The 21,661-nt window shown below is 34.1% G+C and overlaps 1 protein-coding gene across 1 annotated transcript in view; it reads left to right on the forward strand.

Annotated features, from left to right (window-relative positions):
• Positions 1–21,661, forward strand: part of tspan17 (tetraspanin 17) — a 54,973-nt gene that overhangs the window by 24,317 nt on the left and 8,995 nt on the right. Inside the window, exons 2-6 of the mRNA XM_056471747.1 lie at positions 27–77; positions 6,099–6,245; positions 9,058–9,228; positions 15,167–15,292; positions 17,035–17,082. Coding sequence (XP_056327722.1) covers positions 27–77; positions 6,099–6,245; positions 9,058–9,228; positions 15,167–15,292; positions 17,035–17,082 — 543 coding nt within the window. The remainder of the gene's footprint in view (positions 1–26; positions 78–6,098; positions 6,246–9,057; positions 9,229–15,166; positions 15,293–17,034; positions 17,083–21,661) is intronic.

The following is a 21,661-nucleotide window of genomic DNA, read 5'->3' on the forward strand; positions in this document are numbered from 1 at the left end:
AATTCTGTTGTGCTTGTGTGTTGCAGTTGCTGGGAGCTGCATTCCTGGGTATTGGACTTTGGGCCTGGGCAGAAAAGGCAAGTTGGAAACACAAATACAGAGTAACACAGCGATCAGTGCCTCGTGCCTCAAATTCCTAATATTATTATCCATGCGGTTGCTTGAGCAACATAATCATAGACATAAACAGAATACAATGGTGCACTTTACAAGTGAGAACTACCTACAAATACCCTTCTGTCTCATTCAGTTTATTGGTTTAAATTTGCTAAATTGAATATTTAAAGAAAAAATGTTCTGTCCATGTTTTAAGATGCTCATTTGACCAAATACAAAGCTGTTTTTCCATCTGATGTCTGTATTTTGCCTTTTAAAGGGACATTTTACAGTTTTTTTTAACCATTTATTCTCCCACGAGTGATTCTAAACCTTTGAGTTTTTTTTTTTAAACACAAAACAAGATATTCTGAAGTAGGACTGCACAATATATCGTTTCAGCTATTAGCATGGGCTGCTATAATTTATCTGACTGTATGATAATCTTGGATAAAAATATCACAGTTTCATGGTATCAGGTATTGTGATGACTGCTCTAAAATACGTTCCTTTTAAATGTATGGATAAAAAAATGTAAGTTTCCCCCCCCCCCATTGAATACAATATATTTTATTTTAGGAAACATTTAAAATATTTTGGAACAGTAAACATGTCAGGCTAAATAGTTAAAATAAATCATTAACTTCTGCTTTCTTCATTAGCTTCAAAAACACAGATAAAAAAGCACATTTAAAAAAAAAACCTTTAGATATACCTTAGGAACAGTATCATTTTTTTATTAGCAGGTTTAAAACCCTTGACTTTTCCAAACTTCTAAAAACCCGAAACTGGTTATCGTCCCATGCCTTGTTTCAGCATGGACATCACAATGTGAGAAGAAGAACTCCCAAAATATCAAGATTGCAACAGAAACTGTTCAACATTGTGGAATGCCCTATATTTAATTTTATCAGACAACGGTTTTTGTCTGGAGAGACTTTAAAGGAAATGTTTTTAAATGTGAATCCTTCCAAAATTGTAAACTTTTTATCGAAAATAAACCTTAAATATTATTATTATTATTATTTTTTTTTTTGTATATTATTTCATATATAATTTATTGATGCTGATGACTTTTTATTGTTGAAATATTTTTGTAATTTTAGTAATGTGATATTTATAAAATGTTTTTAATTAGATTTTTTTTTTTTTTTTTGCCATGAAATAGCCAGAGAAGCTGGTATGCCAATAAGCTTAAAACTCTCTCTCGCAACGTGAGAATCTGCAAAAGTCATTTCTACAAAACTAAAATCCACTAAATACATAGTTTCCGCAGCATTCATTTTTTCAGTCCCGCCATGGCTACATTTCAGCTTCTCATTCAAAACCTTCAGTTGTTGCTTGTTTGTTTGTTTGTTTGTTTTTTTGTTTTTTTTATATAGCGGGTTATAATCGCATCAAAACCTATTAAAATGTAAGTGAATTATAACAGCGTGAACTCTTCTGTAATCGTAGCAGTGCTGTGTGTCATTGTTTAACCCTTTAAGGCTACATGCTCACTGACTGACAGGGCTATGCGATGCGTGAGGCCAGCAAATGCTTCGTAGCTTTCAGCTATGATGAATGCAGTTTCCATAGTTATACTTTTATAGATAAAGGTCTGTGGCATACAATGTGCGTTTTATAGCGTTTTACTTTACTTCAGGACGCATCAATGCCGCTCTGTAGGTCTATTGGAGACATTCATAAACATTTCTAGCAGATCTAATAAATGTTGGAGACATACTCGTTACATAAACGCACTAAATCACACTTCAACAGCGCACAAGAAAATCTGTGCTTAAGCAGTGTAGATTTGATAGTGTGCAAGAAGTTTTGTTCACGGACAGAGGAAATCAGCACACAAGAAAAGAGATTTGCATGCTCGTAATACATTAATTCGATCTTGACTGTAATTCTGCGCTCTTTGTCATTGAAATAACGCCATAGGTAGTTGGAGGATCTGTGTAAAAGGCCTGCCGCCACAGCTGAAGAAAATCCTAGAGGAAACACTGAAATATATATAGGGGAATTACCAGCCAACATGACGTCGCTGTCAGAATGCAGTTGTTTTGCTTGTTAATGATTACCCAGGCCTTGTACAGTTCCGTCTTCTTTTCTTGTTATTGGCTAGGCAGAACCTCGGTTTTTAATTTAATTCAATTCATCTTAATTTGTATCATGCTTTTACAATGTAGATTGTGTCAAAGCTGGTTCACATAGAAGATTATAGTAAATTGAAACGGTGTCAGTCCAGTTTTCAGTGTTTAAGTTCAGTTCAGTTTAGCTTAGTTCAGTGTGGTTTAAAAATCTGAGAGTCCAAACACTGAAGAGCAAATCCATCGATGCGCAGCTCTACAGATCCCGAACCATGCAAGCCAGCAGCGACAGCAGCGAGGAAAAAACTTCACCAATTGGCGAAAGTGAAGATTAAAAAACCTCAAGAGAAACCAGGCTCAGTTGTGCACGACCATTTCTCCACTGGCCAAACGTCTTATGCAGAGCTGCAGTCTAGGCGCTGGAGAAGCTGGACGTCAGCGAGACTCGTCTGTCCCCGGAGCGTCACAGGAATCATGCTCCCCACTCCTCCATGACCACCACAGCAGCTGCTCAGGATACAGCCTGGTCCAGGATTATAGAAACCTTTGGATCATCTTGGGATCATCTCGACGCTGGTCTTTGATCGAATCAGTGGCGCTGCATAGTCTCTGAGGTTTTTAGCACTACAAAGTTTTGAATCTGGTAATCATGGATCATTATTTCTTGCTCATGACCACACAGAACAACATTTTTCACATCCAAAGATTAGTAGGCCTTTATCTTCTCTCTTGTAAAAACACTTGAAGTTTCAGTGAGATGGTTGTATATTTGGGGCTGAAAGCTTGGCCATTTCGTCTTATCCAATATCCATTGGGAGCGTGCTATCCCAAATGGACCTGTCAGATGAACGCCGTTCACTTTAACGTTAATTTTGCCAAATAACTGTGCTTATCATTGGGTGACAAGCTGTTATAATACGCTGAAAGCATTATGTAAACAATATATATAATATTTAATCAATAAATCTTATCTCTAATACAGCAACAAACTCTGTACCGTATCGGATGTCATTCCTTCGTTGTAACTAGAGCTCCCAGTTTTTTTCGGCAACCTTGCTGCGCGCACATCCTGGATGTTCACAAATTGGGAATTCTTCTATACTTTCAACATTCTTTCGTATATCTTCTTTGTGCTCAACAGACTCAAAGAGGTCTGTAACAAGTTACTAAATATGAAGACTTTGCATATTTACTAAACTGCCCCTTTAAAACCCTTAAAGCAGGGGTGTCCAAACTCGATCCTGGAGGGCCGGTGTCCTGCATATTTTAGTTCCAACCCCTATTAAACACAACTGAACCACCTAATCAAGCTCTTTCTAGGTGTACAAGAAACTTCCAGGCAGGTGTGTTGAAGGAAGTTGGAGCTAAACTGTGCAGGACACCGGCCCTCCAGGACTGAGTTTGGACACCCCTGCCTTAAAGCATGACACTTGAGAGCATATGCGAGACATCTTTTATTCATACCCATTGCAGTTTTATGTCTCTGTTATATTTCTGTTTGCAGTGCAGCGCAGCTCAATAAGGCTTTGTATTAATCGTCACCGTTCTCTCTTTCTGATTCGTCAGAAAAGGTCACCCTCGCTGTTATGTATTCATGCATGAAAGGTGAATGTAATTTCTTCACACTAATTTGAGGCGACTTAATGAATCTAGAAGTCAATTGGCTGATTAATAGCCTGGAAATTGCTCCATTTGAGTCGTTGATTGTTCTGCTAAAAGACACGTGTAGGCCACAAGGCACTTTGTATTAATGTCAGCCGATTAAGGAACATCTTGGGAGCTCCGTGTAAATAATTAATAAAGTGGTTCCTTTTTTAATTTGCTAAATGTTAATCACAGGAAAAACGCACCAGACTGAAGGTGTTGAATGTGATTAGTGCAAATTACGTTTATTTTGTGTTCAAGGAGATTTCCAGCATATTCCTTTTTGTTTTTAAAGCAAGCGGTGTCTATAATATAAACATTTTCCACACCTGCATTAATCTGACTGATCGTATATGTATTTTTATTCTTCATTTAAAGATAATACACATCCCCTTCACTCAGCTTTTGAAATGATGCTATTAGGACGCAGGTTTAGAATTCCTAACGCCAGAAGAAATGCTTATAAAAAGTTGTTTATCCCAATTCCAGTTGTTGTCTTAAATCGGATCACTGTTTGATGTGAATGGGGTGGTTGTCAAGAACGATCTGCAGTACTATGTATGGGACTAATTTGGTATCTATGCAGTTGTTGTCTTAAATCTAATGTTAAAGGCAAATTTCCTTTCAGTGCCAAGCAGAACGGACAATAAAGTTTAAACTAAACTAAAACTAGACTAAATTAATAAGGCATTACCTATGTCTCCTCATTTGTAAGTCGCTTTGGATTAAAAGCGTCTGCTAAATGACTAAATGTAAATGTCTATGTACTATATAACTGCAGGTTAACTACATTTATCTATAATAATTTGAACTGTTAAAAGCATTAGTTTTCAGTTAAAGTTATTAGTAACAAATAAAGCTATGGTAAATACAGTAATGACCTTGACTTTTCCCAATTTGATTATAATGCAATAATGTGCAGTTGTTATTAAATTGCTTTGAAAGAGTAATTACTGTAAAAAGCGCTATACAAATAAACTTGAATTGAATTGAATCATTACCAGTTTTATTACTAGTTTTTAAGTTTTGCTAATTATTATTAGTTTAATATTTTGTTTTTCAATTGAACTTTAAAGCATTTAATCATACATTTATTATTGTTGTTGTTATTATTATTATTATTATTACTATTATTATTGTTATTATTATTATTATTGTTGTTGTTATTGTTATTATTATTATTATTACTATTATTATTATTATTGTTGTTATTGTTGTTATTATTATTGTTGTTGTTGTTGTTATTATTGTTATTATTATTAATATTATTATTATTACTATTATTATTATTATTATTATTATTATTATTACTATTATTATTATTATTACTATTATTATTGTTATTACTATTATTATTATTACTATTATTATTATTATTACTATTATTGTTGTTGTTATTATTAATATTATTATTATTGTTATTATTATTATTATTATTATTATTATTATCGTTATTATTATTATTATTATTATTATTATTGTTGTTGTTATTATTGTTATTTTTATTAATATTATTGTTGTTGTTATTGTTGTTGTTGTTGTTATAATAGTAGATATTTATTTATGTAATATATGAAAAACTACTAAATTTATATTTATAGTTTTATGTAACATGAATCTAGAGTTTTGATTTTGGCATAAAACTCCAGGGAACATCTCTTAAGAAATGCTTTTAATTTCACAGAATAAGATAATTAACTTTTTAATACCACAATTTAGATTTTTTTTTTTCTTGCAGATGATTCAGGCGCTCTGGAGGTCATTAATAATGTAATAACATTAATACTGAAACGGTTCAGGTGTTTTAGAATGAATGACCAAAACAACATTTAAGATATTACAGTGTGCTCAGCCTGCTGTTTTGTCCATTCACACGCATCTTCATCATCATATGATCTCTTATAACAAACCTTTTTTAATGCACATATTGTAATTTGTTCAGTAAATGTGTTTTCATCCTAATTTAGGCGCATCTTTTCTATCCAATAAAAGTTTATTCTACTTGGTTACTATGAAAAATTCCTTGCTGTTACACAAAAAGTAAGAAAAAAAAGTCACAGGAGGGAGAATAATTCTGACTTCAACTGTATATCATCTTATGGACGTGTTGTTTATATTCACATCGCTGTGGTCAAAAGCCTGCTGTTTCTCAGTTCTGCTATTGAATTTGTGGAAATCTAAATGTGAAAAGCATGAAACTACAATCCTCCATCACCTGCCACTGATGCAAGGTCAGGATGTGAACTCTCAGCAGCTCTGTCTGATGTGTGTGCTCTACAGGGAGTGCTGTCCAACATTTCCTCCATCACGGATCTGGGCGGCTTCGACCCCGTCTGGCTCTTCATCGTTGTGGGAGGGGTGATGTTCATCCTGGGGTTTGCAGGATGCATCGGTGCGCTGCGGGAGAACACTTTCCTGCTGAAATTTGTGAGTTTTTGCAATGTTGTGAATTGTCTTTTCCTTAAACCTTTTGAAACTCCAATAAGATCATGTTTCAGTTGATCAATTTTTAATTTTGGGGTAATAAAAATATGCTCCTGTTTTTTTTCCACACAAACTCTTTCCACCAAACAAAATAGTAGTGGATTTGAATGACTTATTGAAGGATTAGTTCAAATCAATGCAATTCACCTTGCTCTTCCAGCTAAATTAGGTGCTAAGGCCCACGTTTACTCAAATGTAAAACAACTGGACTGCATTAATTCATTTTTATTCAAGTTAAAGTAGAAGAGTAAAAAAGAACAAACTATTCAACTGTCTGCCTTCAACAATGTAATAATTCCTTACTTCTTAATAATTTTATTTGACCATGGATCACAAAGCTAGTCAAAGTGTTTATTTTTGGAAATTATGAATTTTGTATCATCTGAAGAGTGAATAGGTAAGCTTTCTGTTGATGTTTGGTTTGTTACATTTGGACAATATTAGGCTGAGATGCAACTATTTAAAGATCTGGAAACTTAGGCTTGGAATAAATCTAAATATTGAGAAAATCAACTTTTAATATTGCCTAAATCAAGTTTATAGCAATGCATGTTACCAACCAAAAAATAATGTCCTGATGTATTTATAGAAAGAACTTGACAAAATGTCTTAAGTGAAGATTACGATGAAAAGTGATTATATTGACTCATACAGTGTATCTTTGGTCATTCACGATTATGCCTGTCACAATAATTTATGTATTGACTTATCGTGCAACACATGGATATGACCTCAATCATTTTTGGTGATGCAATATATATATATATATATATATATATATATATATATATATATATATATATATATGTATATGTATATGTATATGTATACATATGTATATGTATATGTATACATATGTATATGTATACATATGTATGTATATGTATGTATATATATATATATATATATATATATATATATATATATATATATATATATATATATATATATATATATATATATATATATATATATACATACATATATACATATACATACATATACATATATATATGTATATATGTATATATATATATATATATACATATACGTATATGTATATATATATATATATATATTTATATATGTATATATGTATATATATATATATATATATATATATATATATATATATATTTATATATGTATATATGTATATATGTATATATATATATATATGTATATATATATATATATATATATATATATATATATATATATATATATATATATATATATATATATATATATATATATACATATATATACATATATACATATATATACATATATATAATTGCCCATACATAAAAAAAAACAATTCTAGTCAGTATGGTTAAAAAACACTATAGTATTTAGTATAAATTACTATATTATATTTTCATGTGGGTTATTATTTATTAAGGATATGCATTTTCACATTCTGATTCCAATGTGTGATTATTAAGTAGTTAAAATGGCTGTTATTAAATTACATTTTCTAAAGAATATGACGTGTTGTCTAGAAGGGTGTACTGGAATTGTGGTGCTATTAATTTGTCATTATATAATGAGTGGCATTAAATGGTCTAAAAACGGCAATAATATAATTTATCACAATATATTTTAGTGCAATATATCATACAACAAATAATAGATATTGTGACAGGCATATTCCTGACTGATTTTGTAGTCCAGGTCACATATATTAAATGACATACATTAGAGGATTACAATTTATTAATGCACGGACTTCACTCAAACATGAAGAATTAAAAACATTGTAGGACCGTAAATCAAGGAGAAATCATCATCGTAACAAATATCAAGAAAACATTGTAACAAACAAAATAAAAAATAAATAAAAACATTATAATTGTTGTATCTCAGTATATTAGCTTCTGTGCAATACTAGTTGAACTAATAATATTTTAAAATATAAAAAGATTTGGGCAATAATATACAGTGGGGGCAATGAGCATTGAACACGTCACCATTTTTCTCAGAAAACATATTTCTAAAGGTGACGTTGGCAACATCCAAAGAAATCTATATATGAAAAGATATAGTAATGTATAATAAAATGAAATGGCAAAGGGAACAAGTTTTAAACACATGAAGAAAGGCAGGTGTAGTTCGGCAGTGAAAGCCCAGACAGCAGCTGAAATCTCTCAGTAGTTCTTCAGCATCCCTCTGCCCTTCCTCAGTATAAATGAATATCAGCTGCTTCAGTCCAACATCTACATGAGGAGGAGGATGAGGATGAAACCAGGGTGGACATTTCAGCAAGACAATGATCCAAAACACAGCCAAGAGACCTTTCGAAAATTAAAATCAAGCTATATAATGGCCCAGCCAGTCACCTGACTCAAATCCAATAGAAAACACAGAATAAAGCTCAGATTTGATAGGTGAGACCCACAGAACCATCAAGATTTTGTAAAAATCACACCTGAGCAATTTATGTGACTTCATTCTTCATATGAGAGGAGTCTTTAAGCCACCAAAAATGCAATCCGTCAACATTATGATTCCATATAAAAAATAGAGAAAGTTTTGTTAGTCTTCAAATATAACATCCAAAATGCTTCCCTTTTTCAAGTATTTTTTTCTTGTCTGTCGGTGTCTTCACCTCAGTGGGCTACTTTTCAGTGCCTATAAATTGTAATTGCTCTACATTGTGGTTGCACCTAATGAATAACTGCTTTACGTATTATGAAGTATTATTTTTCTTAAAAAGCGTTTATTCATAAATCTTTGTTCTTTTCTCTTTAAGTTTTCAGTGTTTCTGGGCCTCATCTTCTTCCTGGAGCTCACAGCTGGCATTTTAGCCTTCGTCTTTAAAGACTGGATCAAAGACCAGCTGAACTTCTTCATCAACAACAATGTTAAAGCATATCGAGATGACATTGACCTCCAGAATCTTATTGACTTTGCTCAAGAATATGTGAGTCAGCCTTTTATTCTGCATTGTGGTGTTTGTTTCCAATGGGACTGATATACTAAATGCGCACTTCATCATGCATTATTGGCACAAAAAAGAAATAATTTCTGTATATTTTGTGCAACACAGGAATCATTGGAAATACATACTTTTTTTGTAGGGCTGCAACTAACGATTATTTTAACAATCGCTTAATCGGTCGATTATTATTAACCCTTAATTCAAAAACAGAACTAACATCTTTAGAAAGTGTACAAACATGTTGTCCTTGAACATCCCTGAGCTATTATAATAATAATAATAATAATAATAATAATAATAATAATAATAATAACAACAACAACAACAACAATAATAATAATAACAATAATAATAATAATACCAATAATAATAATAATAATAATAATAAAATTAAGAAATTAAAAATAAAAAGTTAGTTTTGTCCTGTTTTTAATCCAATTATCTAAAAAATCCTAAATCAAGATACATACTACACACATGAAATAACATAAGAAATGATGTCTTGTTTTCTGAAAAAAAAAAAAAAACTCAAAATTGAGTGATTGTTTGCTTAAAACAAGCAAAATTATTTGCCAATGGCGAAAGAAAAAAAATCTTAATGAGATATAATGCCACAGCCATATCACCCTGCTGCCCAAGAGCGGTTACTCACTGAAGCTAAGCAGGGCTGAGCCTGGTCAGTACCTGGATGGGAGACCACATGGGAAAACTAGGATGCTGTTGGAGATGGTGTAAGTGAGGCCAGCAGGGGGAGCTCAACCTGTGGTCTGTGTGAGTCATAATGCTCTAGTAAAGTGAAGGAGACAGTATACTGTCAGTGGGCGCCGTCTTTCAGATGAGACGATAAATCGAGGTTCTGACTCTCTGTGGTCATAAAAAATCCCATGGCACTTCTGGTAAAGAGTAGGGGTGTAACCCTGGTGTCCTGGCCAATTTCCCTTTATCGGCCCTTATCCATCATGGCCTGCCAATCATCCTTATTCACCGAATTGGCTCTATCAATGTCTCTCCACTCCACCTATAGCTGGTGTGTGGTGAGCGCACTGGCTCTGTTGTCCTGTGGCTGCCGTCACATCATCCAAGTGGATGCTGCACACTGGTGGTGGGTGTGGAGAGACCCCCCTCATGATTGTGAAGAGCTTTGGGTGTATGGCTACACACAATAAATGCGCTATATAAATACACATTACATAATCTCAAACAGAAGTTTGAAGCATCACTTAATTTTCTCATGCCATTTTTCTTGCCTAGTCTTGATTTAAGATTTTTAGATATTTGAACTGGAGACGAGACGAAATGACTAAGAGAAGCTTTTTTTGCAGTGTAACTATACATGACAAAAGATGGAAAAATTAACGATCCAAAAAAGTCTTTCAGTCTTTCAATGCAAAGTAACTCTACCACCGCTGCTTTACTACTGTTATTAACCCTTTCACTGATGAGTTTAAAAGATTCTATCTGTACCCAGGAGTGAGTTTTGTTAGGCGATCATTACAGTGTTAGCTATAGGATATTTTCCAGCTGTGGAGGCAGAGCTTTTTTACACAGATCTACTAACTACCTGTGGTGTTTTTTCAATGACAAATGCCGTGAGCGCAGTATTACGAGTCGAGATCGCATTTATGTAATAGCCTACAGCATGCAAATCTCTTTGCTTGTGCGCCGATTTCCTCTGCTCGTGCAAAAAACTTCTTACACGCCCCCTCAAATATAAGCTGCTTTAAGAGCACGCAGATCTTGTGCGCTCTCAAATAAACGCTACTGAAGTGTGATTTAGTGCGTTTATGTAATGAGTATGTCTCCAGCATTTATTAGATTTGCTAGGAATATTTATAAATGTCTCCAATAGACCTACAGAGCGATATTAATGCTTCCTGAAGTAAAGTGAAACAGCTATACGTCGTGTTTGCTGGCCTCACGCATCACGCACCTGTCAGTCAGCCAGTCAGTACGTAACCTTAAAGGGTTAAACAAACGACGCACAGCACTACTACGGTTACAGAAAAGTTTGCGCTGTTATAATTCACTTACCCTTTAATAAGTTTTGGTGCGATTATCACCCGCTATCAAAAAATGTAATGTTTTGAATGAGAAGCTGTAATGTAGCCGTGGCAGGATGAATTTTGGCGTGGCGCCCCGTCATGGGAGAATGAATGTAGCGGAAACATGCATTATTTTAGAACGTTTACCCTTAATGTTTCCGTGGTGACGTGTCATGTTTGTCGCTGTATGACAGATGAATCCCTGTTACGCCCCGTGTGGCTCGAAGGATGAAAAAGGCTTAACATAATTATGACAACCCCTGAGACGTTAGTTGCTATGAATCTACAAGGGCAACAATGTAGCAAAAAAATTGGTTCATTTCATTGCAATAGAAGATAAAGATAAAGGAAAATATTTAAATCACCCAAAATATATTTACCAATGTGTACAATAAATGCAAAATGAAGTAAACAAACAAACCTGATAGAGGGAAGGAAAATAAGCGGTGCCAAATCAAAGAAAATTTCAAATTAAACACCCGCTAACTAATCCCTCCCCCAACTCTAAATAACTAAAGAGAAATATGTAAATGGGAAAAATAAACATCTTCGGCATCACATGCCCCTTACTCAACTGCACTCACTTTAACAAACATACACAGAATAGCACCCGCTTCTAACCTAGTGAATTAACAGAGAATCACGTGACGTACTTCACTGTCACTTCCCTTTTAGTACATTTAAGCAAGTTTAGGATGGGACGTTCTGAACAGATGTACAACTCACAAAAACTCTTTAAAACGAACCAGAGAACAAGATAGGCACAAATGTCACACAAACAAACAAACACAGCAGCAACAAGGATCCCCCTCTAATCTGTGTTGAGTCATCACTGGAGTGCTTAAATAACCCCCATCCTCTTCTGATTGGTCCACTCATGAGAACTCTGCCAACCAATTGGAACACTTAGATTTCAGAAGAACAGCAGATAGCAAATAAAAACAGAAAGGGGAGGAGTGAACAACAGAGCAACACCCCCAGGCATGTAACAATCCCTTTTATTAGGCTTTTCTGGCCGCGTGCATGCCTCATTCATAAAAGCAAAACACGTAAGATTCAGCGCGTAACTTGAACAGTTACTCACAAAATGCATTCAAGCAACATAGAGAAGAATGCCTGGTGAACATAGAGAAGAATAGATTGAACTTTTATTGTTACTTTCACTACGTGTATCTGATATGAATAAAACACATCGGCAAATTGTATTTGAATAGTTTGATAGACTTCCATCGACTTTCTTGTTTGTTTTACTCTAAATGTATTGTTTTACTAGTACTTGTGTGTATTTACATGTCTAATACATAAAGTAAGCATTGGGTGGTTAAAAACACTGCATAATTGTGATAATATGACACGTATTTCTCTGGCCCACCGCCAGACAACACGCCAAAGCTCAGTTTGACTTTTTTACGTCATGCTTGTCAAGCTGAATAACGTGTAAACACCAACACCAGGGACATTATGTTCCTTACTTCAGAACGTAACAAACGCAGGATTCTGTAGTGATTTACCCTGCGGTTGCTCCCTTCCTCACCATGCATCTTTCCTCTAACATTACCTCCGCTCGTTTTTTTTTGCTCCATCCTGTCTATGAGGTGCCGAACTCTGCTGGCGTCAGCGCACAAGAGAGGCATAGTGCGTTCACTCCACTCCAAGCTCACCTAGATCTTTTAATAATCAAACGTCTCCGTGTTGTGCGACACGACGAATCGATTATGAAATCCGTTGCCAACGCTTTTAGTAATCGATTTTAATCGATATAATCGATTCGTTGTTGCAGCCCTACTTTTTTGTATGAAAAAAACGTCCTTAAACATACAATTGACTGCAGTTTCTAGGTAAAATGAACACTAGGGGACAGTATGACGACAATAATTTTTATTCTTTTTCACATTAATGATATTTACAGGGACATAATATCAATGATTATAGGATTTTTTTATGCAGTTCTTTGCACAATCCCAAATAAACACCACAAAACAACTTATCGCTGTCCATGATTTGTAATGAACACATTTGCGTCGCCTATCTTTCTCCATGTGGACAACTTTTCAGGTGTGATCAGTTTGCTCTTGAGTTATTTTGTACAGTGTTGTGCTGCAGAGTGCTGGGTTTGAGTCAGGAAAAACATGCTCCCACAAAAGAGATAAAAGCAATGCAAAATGAAGGTAAAACTACATAGAGACTGCACTTTACTCACTCGTTTGATTTTGAAAACACTATTGGTTGGATCTAGGGAAGGGTTTAGCTGTACAACAAGCTCTGCCCCCTGCCTAAACATGTAGAAGAAGGTTGTGAATCTTAAACATACAGCTAAACGTACACTAAGTTATGCATTGATGCAAAAATGTTGACAGCACCCTCTAGTGGATTTGTTTTCTAAAACGTGCAGCGAAATATATCCAGAATAATGTATTTTACATTGAACTTCAAGGCAATAAACTGTAGCTTGTATTTCCAATGAGCCTGGGTTGATTGTTTGATTGAATTGTGAATGGTCTCTGTAGTTTCCACATATTTTGTATTTGAATATATATATATTTGGTCACACTTTACATTAATATTTCATTAGTTAATGTTAATTACTGTATTTACTAATGTGAACTAAGTATGAACATTACTTGTACAGTATTTATCAATCATAGTTCATCATTTAATAATGCATTAATAAGATTCAAATCCTTGCTTGTTAACATTAGTTAATGCACAGTGAGTTAACATAAATGTACAACTGTATTTTCATCAACTAACATGAACAAATATTGTAATAAATATGTTGTTTGCTGTTTGTTCATGTTCGTAAATGCGTTAATTCACTGTTACCACATTTTTATATCCTGCTCAGTGGTGTTTAATGAAACAATATCACTTTATTGCTTTTCAGTATAAATGATATTGCCTCATACCATATCTTTAAAAATAAATAATAATGATAATATTGATATATCTTTACTTGATATACTTCCCGATCCTACATTTTTAGATGGAAAAAGTTGCTAACACTTTAGTTTAGGTCACAATTCATGTCATTAACAAACCATTAACTAAATCTACCAGCGTAATAACCTATTAATTAGATGTTTATTAGTAGTTAGTAAGGTAGTAGTTGGGTTTAGGGTTTGGGTGGACTCTCGCGAGCTGTCACTGGGGTGGCACCTTTTTCAAAGGTACATATTTGTGCCTAAAAGGTCCATATTAATACCTCAAGTGTATATATTTGTACCTAAAAAGTACAAAACTGTTCCTCTTAATTTTTTTAGGTACTAATATATACTTTTGAGTTGCCAATATGGACCCTTTAAGTACAAATCTGTACCTTTTGAAAAGGTACCACCCCAGTGACAGCTCACGTACCTTTATTTCTGAGAGTGTGGGATAAGAGATGCAGAATAAGATTATGCTTTGTAACTGCTAATGAACAGTTAATATCTTAATAATAGACAGGTAAGAAGCTAGTAGTTGATAGCATAAGTGTTTCTAAATATTTTGATATTGATCTTAAAACTTGATATACTGCCTAGTCCTCATTTTTTAGATTGGTAGCAAAGTTGGTAGCACTTTAATACCGTGAGTTGTGATACGGTAACTAAAGAATTTACTAACACAACTAGCTTAATTAACTACTAATTAGCTGTTTATTAATAGTAAGTTGGGTTTAGGTTTGGGGTAGGATTAAGGATACAGAATAAGATCATATCTTATGACTACTAATAAACAGGTAATATCTTAAAAGGCAGGTAATAACCCAGTAGTTAATAGCTTGAATTGTGACCTAAACTAAAGTGTTACCGAAAAGTTTAATGCGTGATGAAGATGATTATGATGTTGATGATGATGATGGTTAATGATGTCATTACTGATGTCATGTGTCTCATCAGTGGTCGTGTTGTGGTGCTCATGGACCGAATGATTGGAACCTGAACATCTATTTCAACTGCACCGACTTCAACCCGAGCCGGGAAAGGTGTGGTGTTCCCTTCTCCTGTTGCGTCAAAGATCCTGCTGTGAGTTCCAGAAACCATCATTTCCACTGTTTACCTCTTGCTCTTTCCTGCTCTGGGTTCAGAAAGCTACTGCAAACTTAAGTACATTTTCTTCAGTAGATTGTAAGTTCGTTCATAGAGCTTACTGAAAGATTTAAAGGTCCCATTAAATTAAGATAAAGTATTTAGGATATCTATAAGCTAGTGTGCACCAAAACAGTGGCAGAATTTGCTTTTAGGAGATATAATGCTAAAATAAACATGTAAAGCTTGTAGTTTGTCACTTCCGCCTAAATAGATCAACAGTTTTATTAACTTCATACTTTAGTTTCTCATCAAATGCTGCCCGGCCCCCTTCAAGACTCTTCTCGTTGGCTTTTCATTTGTTGCACTTAAGCTCAACCGCTCTCACTGGCAGAGCTGTGAGAAGCAAAACGCTATTGCCTGTTTTAAAAAGGAGAGGAGCTACTATATGTCCCACCCTCTTATCATGTTTGGGTTGAGATTGCATCAAACATTGAATAAAAATGCACATTTCAAAGCACTTCATGAGACCTTTAATGGGGGTGTGTGTGATGCGCTGTTCTGTTTTACTGTGACAACAGAATGGATGCAGTTATGGGTTGCAATACAGTTGCATGATATAAATAGTTGTTAGAAATGGTCAGATTTGCTAAATATTTTAGAATTTTCAACATCTCAATTTTCAGTTTTATGTTGTGCAAGATCTTTTCCTCAAACTTTGTTTTATTTAAATTCAGATCGATCCTGAAAATTAAACCATTTTTTATCCTATGGGGTATATGCCGAAGCATGCTAATAGGACTTTTAATTTGCCAGTAACCTGGGTTAATCGTTTCCAGTGAATTGTATGCCAATGCAAAATCGGCGCGTTTAAGCTCTGTTTTCTTTAAAAATCAGCGATCTCCACTGGCTGAGTGATATCTGATATAAAGTGGGTCTCAGATTGTACACGAAGCACTGCATTAAATAACATGTTCCCCCCCATGTCTTTATAATATGAGCATTTATTTTACCCCAGTATATTCAATGGAGCTTCTGCGCTAGCCTGCCCATTCTGACGGGCGCATGTGTGTAAATGGCTTTTTGTCCCGTTTTACGCTTTAGCAACTGAATGAATGCCAAAGTCTGTTTAACTGATTGTATTTGAATTACATTACAACATCGATGCTGTAAAAGGAACCGTATAAATTGGAAAAAAAAACTCACAATAACAGGTCACCGGAAGTTTATCAGTGTAGGAAACGCACTAGCTCGGCATATACCCTATTCTAACCATTAGCTTGTTTTTTTATTTTATTTTATTTTATTTTATTTTTTCAATTTTCATTATAATTTTTTTTGTCATGGAATTTAATTCTTGCAAATAGCATTCTACATTTTACAACAACCCTAAACCTATCCCCAAATAAAACAATCAACATCTGACAAAAATAAATCAAATTAGAAATAAAAATAAATAGTTAAAAATTATATTTATAGATAAAATAAAATAAATACAAAAACAGAAACAAATTATAGAAAAAACCATACAGTATACATACATGCATATATACCTTCACTCAATCCACATCTAAGGTTTTTAAGTGATTAAAGAATGCAATAAATTGTTGTCATTTTTCAAAAAACTGTTCTCTCCTACCTCTGATATTGTATTTATTTTTTTAAGTTATAAAAAGAAGACCAAATCTTTGAGCCACAATCTTTGCCAATTTTTTAAATTGAGCATGTTCTTTCTTTAGGAGGATGTCCTGAATACACAGTGTGGATATGATGTGCGGCTTCAAGTGGTGAGTGTATTACTACTGTCTTATCTTCCTGAAAATTATAAATATAAGTTACAGTTTGTATTGAGAGAGAGAAACAGATATCTAGACCCACATGAAATCCACATATTTTAGCCCATCATTGAGTCTATTTATTTACTTAAATATGTAAATATGTGTAAAAATGTATTGTTTCAGTTTTTATTGTAAGTTCATTAATATTATTGTCTAAAATACGCGTTTATGTGTTTTATGTCCAATACAGTTTGTACAGTCATATTTTCTGTCTTTTAGTAGATATATTATATGAGAGACTGGCTTTGTTTACCAAACAAATGGATCTAATTGGATTTGCATTGTAAACCTTAAATAAAAGTTAAAAAGTTATGTTTTTTATTTCATTTAAAGAGCCTCTATCATGGGTTTTTTGAAAATTAGTTTTTATACAGTGTGTAACACAGCTCTGAGTGAATGAAAACATCCAGCTGAGGTTCACTCCTGCATTGGGCTCTCACATACTCTGGCTACTTTATAACCATGGTGGGCGTTTCTTTCCTCCTCACGCTGAACGCAGTCAACCAATCACAACAGGCTTTGTCATCAGATCAATCAGCAGAGATAAGTAGGCCCGGATTGGATAATCGGGAGCACCAGGAGAATTCCCGGTGCGCTGGTCTGTTTTTTTGGCCACGAGGGCCGGTGTCCCTAGCAGCTTGGACTCTCGCACTTTTTTGATTTATGTATTTATTTAACCATAACCTCACTCTTTTTATTCATTATTTTGCCGCAGCTCGCTCTTTTTATTTATTTTCTTGCAGCCCCGTAAGCAAAATGCAGCCTGCAGGTTAATGATGATGTAACTATCATTCCACCCCAAACGGCGGCACCTTAGTGAATATAAGAATTTGAATAATTAATATTAATGAATATTACACCTGCTTAATAAAAATCTGACTAATTAAATATACTTACTGATATAATTCGATCAGAAATCTAAAAAGGGAAGAAAAAGATTAATCCATTGTGTTGCGTTACGACGCTGCCAACCCGAGATCGAATCTTACCTAATTTATTTATTTATTTATTTTTAAATAAAATTTTGTAAATATATTTTTTTTAAATTGTGTGACCACCATTACAAAGGACTGGATATCTATAAAGAATTTTGCACAGAATATATATAATATATATTGCAGGAAAGGACATAGTCATGTTTTAAAGAATAGTGTTGGAGATTTAGCTATACCCTTTAATGTTCTCATATTTACGAAAAACATTAGAAACTGAATTGGAAATGATGTTATTTTAGTAGTCAGTTGCGAACTTAGGTGGGCCGGTCTAGGACTTGAAACTCCAGGGCTGAAAAGGAGTCCCACTCTGGCCTTGCAGATAAGCCTCACACAAGGGAGGTGTTTATTAAATTAAATGTGAGTTGTTGGAATAATTAGGTAAAAATGAATGCATATTATAAGACAATGAAAGTGTTTTTGACCTTACACGCATATCAGCCTTTTGTTGGAGACCCCCAAAACCAAAATATGACCTTTTATAATGCGTAATAAAATGTTACGTTTCTAGTTACTATATTCACAAAATCATTCCAAATAAATCCTTAGATATTTGTACAAAATTCTGTGCAGAAATTCCACAGATAACTTGATTAATTTAATTTATTAAATTAATCAGGAAAAAAGGAAAACAGGCTACCTAAATAAAAGATTCTCAAACATAATAGTTCTCCTCAATCTTCAATAAATCATTTAACAGTATTCAAAATCAGCAAATGAATGACAAATTTAACAATAAAACAATTATCATGCCATTTCATAACAAACAGTATTTATTATAAACATCAAGCCTAATCAGATTTCAATTTGAAACTAGCAGCATGTGTGAAATGAGCTTTAATATTAATCTGCCATTCTGTGCATGTGTTGCTTGTTTAATTCCAGTAAGGAATGTAAATCCAGCATGCTTCAGATGATAAAACACATGGAAAATATGTTAGCTAAAACAACATATATTCTTTCAGCTATTTAAACGTGATGTAATGTCGTGTCGGTGCAGCACAGAAGCGCATGAGAGATTCAGACAGCGTTTGAGTTCCTCTTGTTCTCTTTAATAACAGTTTAAGCCTTTTAAAGTGATAATTAGCTTCTAGTTTTAGCCACAGGAAATTGTGGAGCTCTGTAATTGGGAAGTGAGCGACTCCTGCCAGCCTGTGCCTCTCAGTAAAGGGTGGAGTGACACATTTTACCACACTTTGTGTTTGAGCTACACAATATATCTGTAGTATCACAACTTTCAGCAAATCAGTCGGGCAAATTAAAAATGTTTACTGAACGCCGGTCAAAAAAGTGTGTTGCGTTCACTTTCGCATCTCATAATATAACATAACACAGTCCAATAAAGGCAGAGCAAACCATCACAAAGGGATAGGGGAGAAATCAGCAAACGTACTCAACTGAACAAATCCAGGGTGTCCGCAGGGTCTTAAAGAGTCTTTAAAGCTAAATTTTAGGCCTTAAAAAGTCACTCAAATATTGTGTTGTAGATCTTACATATTTTTAAACAGGTCTTAATGTTTCTTTGTCCATGTAAAGTTTCCCAATCTGGCCAATCCACAACAATACATGTGCATAGACCTTTAGAACAAACTTACAATTTTTAACTCTATTTATCAATGTATTTTAATTATCTTCTTTACTATAACATTTGTTTAAAAGTGCATTTATTGTTACCTGGTGAGGACATTTGTATACCGCTAGAGGTGCTTGTTTTGACACACTATTTAAAATATGTGGCTAAGTAATACCTTTTTTTTTTTTTTTTTTGACGAGGCAAGTAATAATCTAACAAGCCATCAGAAAAAATCCTTAGTGTTTGGCCCTGTATAAGTCTGAAATTTTATTCACATTGTTCTTAAAAAGTCTTAAGTTTGGCTTAAATGGCACCTATTGTACCCCTTTTACAAGAAGTAAGATAAGCCTTTGGTGTCTCCAGAATGTGTCTGTAAAGTTTCAGCTCAAAATACCCATCAGATCATTTATTATAGCCTCCAGAATCTGCCCATTTTGGTGTCTGAGTACAGTGTAGCTGTTTTTGTAGCCTGTGGCTTTAAATGCAAATGAGCTGCTTCTCCCCGCCCACCGTTACCTCGTGCGTGTCTGCTTCTCCTGCGTTACATCAGATAAACAGCAGTCAGTGATGAAGACAGACACGGAAGAAGCTGAAATACAGCTCATTAGTCAAAAATAACATGTAAGTTTATTTGATGTATTTGTTGGGGTCACACACACATATTAGCGTTTACTGATACCATGCAGCCTTGGTGATTATAGCTGTTAAGAATTATAAAGAATTTACTGTCTTTATTACAACGTTTTATTACAACATTTATTAAAAACGTTTTAAACGTATAAAAATCACAGAGAGTTGAACAGATGTTTTAATCTTAGTTTCTTTGCAAAACAAATGTTCTGTGGACATGAGTATACATGTTATTATTGAAACATGGGGACTGTCAGTCATTCGGTGGGTGGGGAAAACTACGCGCCTACGTCACGTCGCGGTGGGCCTCAAAATCACTGGGATTTGGATCCCATTTTAACATCAGGAAATAAAAAAAAAACTTGTTGTGTTTCTATCACTCTAATATGACAGTGGATACACTATAGATACACACAGTTCTGTCCAAACAGCTTACAAAAGATGATTTTCATCATAGGTGCCCTTAAATGAAACCTGCTGAAACCCTGATATCAACATATGTAAATGAGCACTATGAATAAAAATCTTTTAAAATCAAATTATGGCTCTTACAAAATAGTTTCAGCATTCAGCGTCACAGGGTGTGTCGACAACAGTCACATTACAGCATGTTCAATGTGGAGTCGGGATTATAGTTCAGAATGCATGAGATTTGTGAAGTCACTGTAAAGTTTAACCATAGTAGAGGGAAAGCTGATTATTTTATTTGTGTTTTAAATTCTTTAATGGGCAGTCTTTGAAATATTGCATGTAAAATAAACCTGGAGTGTGTTACTGCTGGTTATTAGAAGACATTTGAAATTAATCATTCATTCATTCATATTAATTTCGGCTTAGTCCCTTTATTAATCCGGGGTCGCCACAGTGGAATGAACCGCCAATTTATCCAGCATATGTTTTATGCAGCGGATGCCCTTCCAGCTGCAACCCATCTCTGGGAAACATCCATACACACTCATTCACACACATACACTACAGACAATTTAGCCTACCCAATTCACCTGTACCGCTCGAACCAGCGACCTTTTTACTGTGACGCGACAGCACTACCTACTGCACCACTGCGTCGCCAACATTTGAAATAGCTTGACTTAATAATAAAAATAGTGCTTAGCAAATATTAATTGGGATTAATCGCATCCAAATTATACAAAAAAATTATACTAATTTATTTTAAATAGTTATTTTATTTTATTTAACAGGGACTATGGACAGTCAGAGAACAGAATAAGCTACAAACGTCCTCTTTAATCCCTTGGCAGGAGAATGCAAACACAAACTAACAAGAACATCTACACAATTTTATAAATAAATTACATCAAAAATGTAGAAT

Source organism: Danio aesculapii, chromosome 14 (assembly GCF_903798145.1).
Source record: "Danio aesculapii chromosome 14, fDanAes4.1, whole genome shotgun sequence".
In the NCBI taxonomy this organism is placed as follows: Eukaryota; Metazoa; Chordata; class Actinopteri; order Cypriniformes; family Danionidae; genus Danio; species Danio aesculapii.